The 10,261-nt window shown below is 43.5% G+C and overlaps 1 protein-coding gene across 19 annotated transcripts in view; it reads right to left on the reverse strand.

Moving 5' to 3' along the window:
* The window catches only part of CADPS2 (calcium dependent secretion activator 2), a 532,394-nt gene extending 522,558 nt beyond the window's left edge, over positions 1 to 9,836 (reverse strand). For all 19 annotated transcript variants that reach the window (XM_044246482.1, XM_044246480.1, XM_044246471.1 and 16 more), the window contains exon 1: positions 9,484 to 9,836. In XM_044246482.1, coding sequence (XP_044102417.1) covers positions 9,484 to 9,822 — 339 coding nt within the window. In that variant the 5' untranslated portion in view covers positions 9,823 to 9,836. The remainder of the gene's footprint in view (positions 1 to 9,483) is intronic.
* Positions 9,837 to 10,261: the final 425 nt, after the last annotated feature.

Consider the following 10,261-nt stretch of genomic DNA (forward strand, 5'->3'; position numbering starts at 1 on the left):
AAAATGAAATACTTTTCTGAATAGAGGCAAAAAAATAAAGTGGAAGTCTAGGGAACAGGAAACCAAGTGTTTTAGAAATCACAATCAGAGGCACCTGGGTGGCTCAGTCGTTGTGTCTGCCTTCAGCTCAGGTCATGATCCCAGGGTCCTGGGATGGAGCTCTGAATGGGGTTCCCTGCTCAGCGGGAAGCCTGCCTCTCCCTCTCCCACTCCCCCTGCTTGTGTTTCCTCTCTTGCTGTGTCTCTGTCAAATAAATAAAATCTTTAAAAATAAAAAGATAAATAAGAATCACAATCAGGGAGCAATTATCCTAGAAATGTAATTATGATTTAACAATATTAAAACTAGTCACAGAGTAATTTGATAACATTCAAAGTCAATTCCTGATAGCTTTATCCTTTTAATGTAATGAAAAAATAGAATAAAGAACATCCTAAAACACAGTATATTCCTTGGTATAATACCAGAAGCACTCCTCCGCAAAGCCTGGATCAAGACAAAGGTATGGCAAAAAATACACTATTATGAACATTTTTACTAGCGACATCAAACAAAAGGTAGAGCTATTTGATAGGACAAGTCATTACTATCAGGATTCAAGCACCCACAAAGACCATCTAGAAGGATCAGGTAATCATTACTGAAGCCATCAGTAGTATAGAGGAACATGATCAGTTAAAACGTAGTTTAGGAGCACCGAGGTGGCTCAGTCAGTTAACCGTCTAACTTCTGCTCAGGTCATGATCCCAGGGTCCTGGGATCCAGAGCTCAGCAAGGGAGTCTGCTTCTCCCTCTCTGTGCCCCCCAAACCCTTGCTTATGCTATCTCTCATTATCTCTCCCTTTTTCAAATAAAATCTTTAAAGAATATTAAGTTTAAAAAAATTTTTAAAACAAAGTTAGTTTATAATAGTAATAGAAAAAGATAAGCCACAATAAAAAATTTTAAAATGTTTCAAGATAAACTTGGTTATAAACCTCGGTCTATATAAGAAAACCTATAAAACATCACAAAGACATAAGTAAGAGGCTTTACTAACTGAGGTGATGTTTATGTTGCTTGAAGACTGAATTTAGTGTCATAGTTTCCCCCAACCCGCTTAAGCAAAAAAAAAAAAAAAAAAAAGAAAAGAAAAACAATGCTAGCATGTAGCCTGGAGAATGTGCATCAGCAGGCACTAAACTAAGCACTTTATATAGGTCATCTAATTTAATTATAACACGAATTCTATGGGGCCATTATCTCCTTTTACAAGTGATAAAACCAGGACCCAGAGAAAGGAAATGCCTTCCTCACACAAAGTATGGATACTACTGAAGAATGAAGCCCAAGCCCTCTGAAGACATGATCTCCAAAAAGCTGCTCTACTGCTACAATTTAAAAGGGGGGAGAAGGAGGAGGGTGGGATAGGATGAAAAGAAGTTGACAAATGGGAATTAATCCCATCAGGTTATTAAAACAGGATTATCCTAAATCAAAGTTACATGGTACTAGCAATACAAAGAGCTAGATCAGTTAGAATAAGTAACCTAGAGAAAGATGTAAAGAAAAACATACACAGCCTATAACACTAGCCTGTGAGCGGGATTTCGGCTTGTTTTTTCTTTACTGTATTTCCAAAACATCTGGTAGTGTTAAGTAGAGGTTCAATAAATATTTGACCAATGAGTTAACGAAGGAAACAATGTGAACTTGCCTTATAGCTCGGTAATGGAAGTAGAGCATAATCAATTAGGCTGCAAGAATTGCTTAGCTATTTGGGGGAATAAGTCAACTCCCTGCTTCAAACAATTCTAGATGGGAAGTTGTTGAAGAGAATAAATGTTAAGGAAAAAAAAAATAAACTATATCTAAAAACAGTAAGAGACCTATTAAAGAAAGCCTTTCCACAATGGAACGCTATCCTCAACATGTTGATAAGCGTTCCCATCAGGAAAACCAGTATCTCAATAAAAAAATGTGAAAAGGATGTTAGACCATACACATACATTCATCCTCACAATCAGCAAAGAGCAAGTTAACAATCATTTCAGCTACCAGACTGGAAAGATAGTCTTTAAATTGTTTATAGCCTTTGCCCCAATAACATTTTCATTGTAAAGATTCATCACTAACCAGGTTAGAAAATGAAAATATTCAAACCATAAGGTTTACAAGGTGAGGATATAAAGTTTCGAGAAGACCATCCATGATGCTCTACAAATAAACTCCCAAATGCAAACCAACTTAACCCATTAATGCTATTTTTTTAATGTTATTTATTATAGTTGATACACAATGTTCATTTCAGGTATACAACACAGACCTGACACTTATATAACTTGAAATAGGTTTTCTACACTAAGATTTTGCCAGAAGACTGCACAGAAAAATATCAAAAGACTTAGAACTGTTTAAACAAGAAATTTAAGCACTTCACTCAGAACACATTTAGGAATGCCTTAGGAGGTTCACTTTTTGAAAGACCTTTATGCACTACTACCGCATACACAGGGGAAATATTTCTCCCACTAATCATCTTGAAAAGACCTTGGTGAATTTACTCTTCAGTTAGACATTACTCATGTCAACTCCTACTCAAATTTCACTCTACTCTCCCAGTTTATTTCGGGATGGAAGGCAACACTCAGGCTTACCCTGAGCATCCTACATTTTCTGTTGCTAATTCTGTGATCTGTGGTTCTACAGTGAATTACACAATTGCAATTTAATCGCCTCTTGTATATTACCTAATTAAAGACCTTTTAGAAGTCTCATACGTACTGATCTCCCACTCCCACTGTATTGATTCAGTAGAGTCTAGAATATTCGGATATGTTGCTTCCAACCTTACAGCATCCCTACTGCCTTTACCTTAATATGGAATATGGGTTTAATTACACAGTAATCTCATTACTGCAAATACTTTCACCTTGCCTAGATTAAAATAAGCCCAGTAGTCTTAAGAAGCAGTAGCCGTTTTCAACCTTGGTTGTATACTGGAATCACCTAGAAAGCTTTGAAACTACCACTTTGGAGAACCTGGGTGACTCAGTCAGCGTCCGGCTCAGATCATGATCCCAGAGTCCTGGGATCAAGCTGCATATTGGGCTCCTTGCTCGGCAGGGAGCCTGCTTTTCCCTCTCCTCCTCTAGCTCTGTGTCTCTCTCCAATGGAAATCTTTTAAAAAATAAAACTGCAACCTCAGAGATTGATTTCATTAGTCAGGGGTGCAACTTGGATGATGGAATTCTTAAGAGCTCTCCAGGTAATTCTAACACACTGCTAAAGATAGAAATCACAGGTTTTTGGTTTTGGGGCGGGGGGCGGGGAGGGTTGTTTTGTTTTTAAAGAAAGGAAATCCCACCAAATTCCTTAGCTGACTTTGAAACAAAGTGACCAAAACAGCAGTCCTAAAATGAAGTGTTACCAATTTAGGACAATGGTTTCATAATTTGATTCCTAAACATTCTTAACTTTGGGAAGATGTCCTTTGTTCCAATGATACATCCACTGTTTGGTCATTAGGACTATATAGCCTAAGAATGGAAGCACCCAAGACTGCATGACCCACCACTTCTTCCAAAGAGCTAAATCAACTTGAAATGTATATAAAATAGCACAATCACTCAAGAGGCCTGCCTCACTACCAAATGATAACTGGTGGGATTTTCCATTCAGAATTTCCATATTTCATAACCTGGCAATTAGCTTTCAGTTTAAAGTTCTTTAATGACCTTACCAATCATGCTATTTATCTTGTGAGTGTACAGGGAAATGGTTTCCATTAAAAGGGAAAAAAACTAGAGAGGGAAAACAGGATTATGTTATTCTACTTTGGTTTATAAGCAGTCACTATATCACAATTGCCTCTGATTTCATTTTTTTTTTAAAGATTTTATTTATTTGACAGACAGAGATCACAAGCAGGCAGACAGGCAGGCAGAGAGAGGGAGAGGAGGAAGCAGGCTCCCTACAGAGCAGAGAGCCCGATGCAGGACTCGATCCCAGGACCCTGAGATCATGACCTGAGCCGAAGGCAGCGGCTTAACCCACTGAGCCACCCAGGTGCCCCTAATTTCATTTTTGAAAGAAGCAAATGCCAGTATCACTTAATCCATTGGCGTTCTCATTAGCACAACTCATTCCATTAAATTAAGTGCAACGGTCTCAAGATACCCCGGGGAGGGTTAAAGGAACTGAAGCAACACACGCCTGCCTGAGACGCTGAAGTCAGTCTGAGGTTCTTCAGTGCGGTTCCCACCTCGCTCCCCAGAGGACAACGTATTTCAGATTAAAAGCCAACATAACCCAACCCTTCAACATTTGTATCATCATGTACCAAAGGCTGAGAGCACATGAATGAATTATCTTAACTCCCGAAGAGGATGGCTTTTTAAGACTTTCACATCATCTGCTGGAAATCTGCAAATAAGAAAGCAAGGCATACAACTGGGCTCCTACACTGCTTGTCTCTTGGGTTTGATAGAGGCATTAACAAAGTTTTGCTTGGCAATCCTTTGTTCTATACCAACAGGTATAACCATTCTGATGGCTTTTTTATGGGCAGGGTGGGGTTAGGGGAGGGATCCTGGAGATCTCAAAAACATGGAGGGTTGGGGGAGTGCCTGGGTGGCTCAGTGGGTTGAATGTCAACTCTCAGTTTCAGCTCAGTTCAGGGTTTCAGAGTCATGAGATTGAGCCCCACATTAGGCTTCACAGTTGGGGGGGGGGCTCTGCTTGGGATTCTCCCTCCTCTACCCCCCCATGCACATTTGCTTTCTAAAATAAGGCCAAAAAAAAAAAAAAAATGTGTAAGAACATTAGTTTCCAAAGATGAGAGGACTTTGCTTTTGTTCCCTTTCCCCAAACTATACCTAATTCTTTGAAACGAGTAAATTTGACACGTCCGTGTATCCAGACAAGGTTTTTATAAGACACACTCTAAGAACGCATCCAGGCCACAGATGTAGCTCTGGCACCAAAGAGGGGCAACACTAAGACAAGGGCTCTTAGTGGAAGGTAAGGAATTTTCAAGCTTTGTAAACCTGTAGGGTTTTTTCCCTAGAAAACTGGCTCTTTCCCTGAACTTGGTGTGGGGGGCGGGGGCAAGGGGGTGATTGAAGCAGTCAGAATGTTAAAAACCTAGTGGACTATCCAGAGATTAATATGGCTGTTTTATTGTAACGGAACATGTCAGTTCTAGGAAAGCCCCTTTTTTCACCTAATACCATTTACCTACAACGCACTCTTCCTGATCAGTTTTACCTAATGGCTTACTTCCTCCACATCCGTGATTTCACAGTATTTGTATACACTCCTCAAACTTGGAATTAGAGGTAAATTATGCAAAGTGGTGGGAATGATTATTCCACGTGAAGGTTTAATAAGTCATTTATTGTGATTACAGTGGCCATGCACACAAAATGCAAAGAACATAAGTATATGATTCATATACAAAATTATTATACTATTTTAATCTTTTTCTATTTTTTTTTTTTTTTTAAAGATTTGAGAGACACACAGAGAGAGAGGAAACACAAGCAGGGGAAGTAAGAAAGGAAGAAGCAGGCTCCCCGCTGAGCAGGGAGCCCAGTTCGGGGCTTGATCCCAGGACCCTGGGATCATGACCTGAGCTGAAGGCAGAGGCTTAACCCATTGAGCTATCCAGGGGCTTTTCTTTTTTTTTTTAAAGATTTTATTTGACAGAGAGATCACAAGTGGGCAGAGCAGTAGGCAGAGGCAGGAGGAAGCAGGCCCCCTGCTGAGCAGAGAGCCTGACATGGGGTTCGATCCCAGGACCCAGAGATCAGGACCAGAACCAAAGACAGAGGCTTAAGCCACTGAGCTACACAGGCGCACCGCCCCCGCCCCATGTTTTTTTTTTTTCCCCCCCTCAAAGAATTTTTATTTGACAGAGCACAAGCAGGGAGAGTAGCAGGTAGAGGGAGAAGCAGGTTCCCCACTGAGCAGGAAGCCAAATGTGGGGCTCAATCCCAGGACCCTGGGATCATGACCTGAGCCGAAGGCAGTCACTTAACCCAGCCACCCAACCCAGCCACCCCGGCAACCCAATTCCTGTTCATTTCTAACTAGCTGGCTACTTCAACAGCTGACTTTAGTAAATTCAATAAAAACAAAAACCATGTAACCACCCAGCTAAACTATTAGTACATTAGTACATTAAGTCCTATACATCTAGAATGTAGCTCTAAACGATGGCCTGTAGTCCAAGTCCGTATCTGTATGAGTGAAAGTACTTAACCTCTGTTACGGTGGGCATTATGTTTGTCAGACTCTTCCTACCTTCTAATCACCATGGACACCACCGGTTTTCTCCTGTGCGGTTCCCAGGTTTTCCAAAGGCTTGACAAATTGCCTTTTAACTTGCCTTATAATGAAACAGATCTGATTATCTGTGTTATTGTTTTGTAGCTTCAACACTGATCCCACCTGTAACCAAAGACCTAGAGTAATGCAAGGTCATACAAAGTCTAGATCTTTTAAACAAAAATCTAGAGTCCTACATACAGGCTCTAGTATTCGGATGGTGCAGAAGTAACCAAGGCAAAAAAGCATCAGGCTTAGGCACTTCACAGCTGAAGTGGTTGCACCATATTTGTATCACATGTGAATCCCTGGATACGTTCGTTCAGGTGGTAGGACCACCAGGTACAAAGCTTTGTCAGTATCTCGGTCCAGTCATCAGCAGTCAGGGCCTAAGTGGCATACGCCAGCCACTTATTCCTCCGAGTTGAAGTTTTCTGGCCAAAAGCAAAGAAAGGCATGTTTTAGTCAACTGAGTTTAATGCTACTAAGCTTTCTCAAATAACTCCTGGATAAAACCCCTAATTCAATTTGTGGGCCTTAGAGCCAAGAAAGGGGGAAAAAAAAACTCTCTCTGCAGATCAGCTGCAGTTCATGGAGACTCACCTGCCCTTAACAGAGGGAGGACAGTCAAGGTGCGGCTCTTCTGTCATTTATAGACACTTTCAGATCTTAATCTGAAAGTTTCTAAAATTCTCAAAGTTTTAAGTAAGCAGTAATATGTATTTCAGTAACATTTGAGCCTTTAAATCCTTTTACTAGGTATCTGACTACTTGGAAGATAGAGAATAAAAATATACGATGGATTAGTGATTTTGCAATTATGCTTTTATTTTTATACAACCCAACTGTGTAATTCAAGACTTGAAGATTTTGGCATTAATTGACTTGTGCATCAAATTCACAAGAATATAAATTCCCACTTCACTGTCCTAGGAGGAAAACTACTGCCAAGAAAGGCTCTAGCTCTCTTTAGTAAGCAGCATGTTAGGAGGGGAAAAAAAATTGGAGCCTTTTAAATACGGGAAATACAGGGCGCCTAGGTGGCTCAGTGGGTTAAAGGCTCTGCCTTCGGCTTAGGTCATGATCCCAGGGTCCTGGGTTAGAGCCCGCACTGGGAATCTCTGCTCAGCGGGGAGCCTGCTTCCTCCTCTCTGCCTACTTGTGATCTGTCAAATAAAATCTTTAAATATATTAATCTAGGAAATACATACTTTGACTGTTACATGGCCTCCCCCTTAATAAAAACTCAGGCTAATCTGAATGCATCGTGCAATGCTCTCCACATTTACAGAATTCAGGTCTTCAAACATGCCAAACATTTTTGCAGAGATCAGACACAGGATTTTGTTGTTTGGATTTGGTAACACCTGGATAAGGTTATAACCGTTTCCTTCATATTATGAATGTTTCAAAGTTCAAGTTCTGCAAGAACTTTTTAAATAGGAATCAGATCTGCAGCTATGAACAAGTTTCAGTAACAAAATGCGACAAGTACACACAGTATCGATCAGTTACCACTGACTTTTTACAGAAGAGTCTGAACAGGAATACCCTTAGTCTAACCATAGTCACTTTAATACACCAAAAATAAGCTTAAATTCTGCATGAATGATCAACGTGATGACTGGATGACATTCAGAAGCATGCTATAAGACCACAGAGAACATAGGTCAATACTTACACTTAGTTAAGGACTACTGAAGTTGAAAGCTGCTTAACCTATGGAGTGGAGAAGCAACAGGTGACAGCAACAGAAGCAGCAGTGAGGAAGTACTTAGCTAGGAGTGGGATGGAAGGTGCACAAGAATTCCATGGGGTACCCACAGCTGACCTGAGCCTCAATTGGTCTGAAATTAGGAAATGGTGCTTGGATATACTGCTCTCCTGCAAAATGAGTGTTCTGCCTACAGAATACGTCTTTTCCAGCTCCAGCCTTGTGATTGAATTACCTACAGGGTTAGGTTCTGGAAGGATCTGTATAATTAGACCATAGCTACAGAGAATCATCCCATAGGTATTCCCAGAGAATGACAGGTTCAAAACCGCTTAGTTTTAGGTGTGTTTTTAAAGGCTGAATATATGAGGGTGGCGGGTAGACAGTTTAGTGAAAGCTATAGCAGTGTTTCAGAAGGCAATTCACAAGCTCTCCAAAAATTTTTTAAGAGATTCCTCACTGCTTAATACTTCAGAAAACACCTATGTAGCTAGATATGCCTTGGGCAAATTACAAGCTCTCTGGGTCCCCACATACTGTCCAACTAAGGAGATGGTTAGATTTTTCCTGAACATTTAGGTACAGCATTCTATTAGATTTCCTAGACATGTTTTATTTGGAACATTTACCCGATTAGGGCAATTTGAGTCATGACTTTCATCTGTTACAGTACATTAGACCCCTGGAAACTGGTTTTAAAACTAAAGTTGGCAGACATTACACCTGAAATTCCTTACCACTTTGGGATTAAAAAAAAAAAAAGAAAAAAAACCCGCATTCCTTACTAAGGGGCAATGTGCCAATCCTTTGTTTTTCATCAATAGTGCGTTTCATTAGGCCGACTCAGACCAGAAACTACTCACCTACAGCAACTCTACAAAACTGCGTACCTTCTCTAGGGTTTGGATTTGAAGTCCTAGTTTTCCAGCGGTATAGGAAGCTTAACTTTTTTATTATTATTCACGAGGAAAATTCCTACCCCTTCGCCCTAGTGAAGACTTCAAACACAAGTGTCCACATTTCACCTATTTCGCCTACACAATCATTTACACCCAGAGCGAAGCCCAGCTCCAGCTGAAGCAGGTGGACAGGAATACACCATGGCCGTTAGAAATTAAAGTTTATGGGAGTTGCATACTAACCTGGCCGAAGGGGAGCCCCACCGGGTGCAGCCACTGCACAGCCGGCGCCAGCGGGGAGTCTCACTCCTGCCAAGCTGACAGCTTCCTCCGACGGGAAAGGGGGCTGGGGGAGGACGCGTCCCCTGCAACCCGAAACCCAGCCGGCTAAAGCACGGTCTCCCCCCGCCCTCGAAAATCCCCTTGAAGCTCAAAGACCAACAAAACTAGTACCCGCGTTGAACCAGGGCAGAGGACAAGCGATCCGGAGCTCTCCCGGGAGAAAACTCCGGAGAGAAAGAAGTGGCGGCCGGAGGCAGCTGGTCCTGCGTGCAACTCACCTTCTGCTGCCTCCGGGCCATGTCGGTGGGCTGCTTAGCGTTGAAGGGGTACGCGATGCACCTCACCACGAAGACGTAGAGCTGCAAGCGGATCCGCCGCTCCTGCTCCTCATCCAGCTGCCTCTCGGGCTCATCTCGCCCCTCGCTGAGCACCGAGGGGCTGGGGCTCACCGGTCTGGCCGCGCTGCCGCCGCCCGCGCGCCCCGGCGCGTCCCGCCGCCCTTCGCGAGCCGGGGCCGGCGGCGCCCGCTGCGAGCCGCCGGCCGCCACCAGCACATCGCGGCTCTCCTCTTCCAACCCTTCGTCCGACTCCTCTTCGCTGGAAGACGGGTCCAGCATGGTGCTCGGGGCGCCCCGCCGCTCGGCCCGCGGCCCCCAGGCGCCTCACCCGCGGCAGCTGCGCCTGCCGGTCGGAGGGAGCCGCGCGGCTCGCAGCCGCGGTCGCAGAGCGAAAGGGAAACTGGCCGGAGCTTTCCGGACACGTCGAGTTGGAGACGGAATGTTTCCTTCCACCAGGGCGAAAGGGGCGGGCAGGCGCCGGAGGAGAAGAGGGGGAGCCGCGGGGATTAAATAGGCGGAGTTAGCGTTGGAGGTGAACGTGAGCGCCTCGTGAATTCCTCTGCCCGCCCGGGGCCGGCCAACCCCGTGATCCTGCAGCGCCGGTGGGCAGAGGCGGGGCGGCTCGAGGGCCCGGGCGCAGGTGGGGAACCTGTGGCTCCCACAACAAGCAACACGTGGAATAAAATGTTGAGCGGGCGCGGGGTCGTGGAGTGCGCGT

Source organism: Neovison vison, chromosome 4 (genome assembly GCF_020171115.1).
Source record: "Neovison vison isolate M4711 chromosome 4, ASM_NN_V1, whole genome shotgun sequence".
Lineage (NCBI taxonomy): Eukaryota > Metazoa > Chordata > Mammalia > Carnivora > Mustelidae > Neogale > Neogale vison.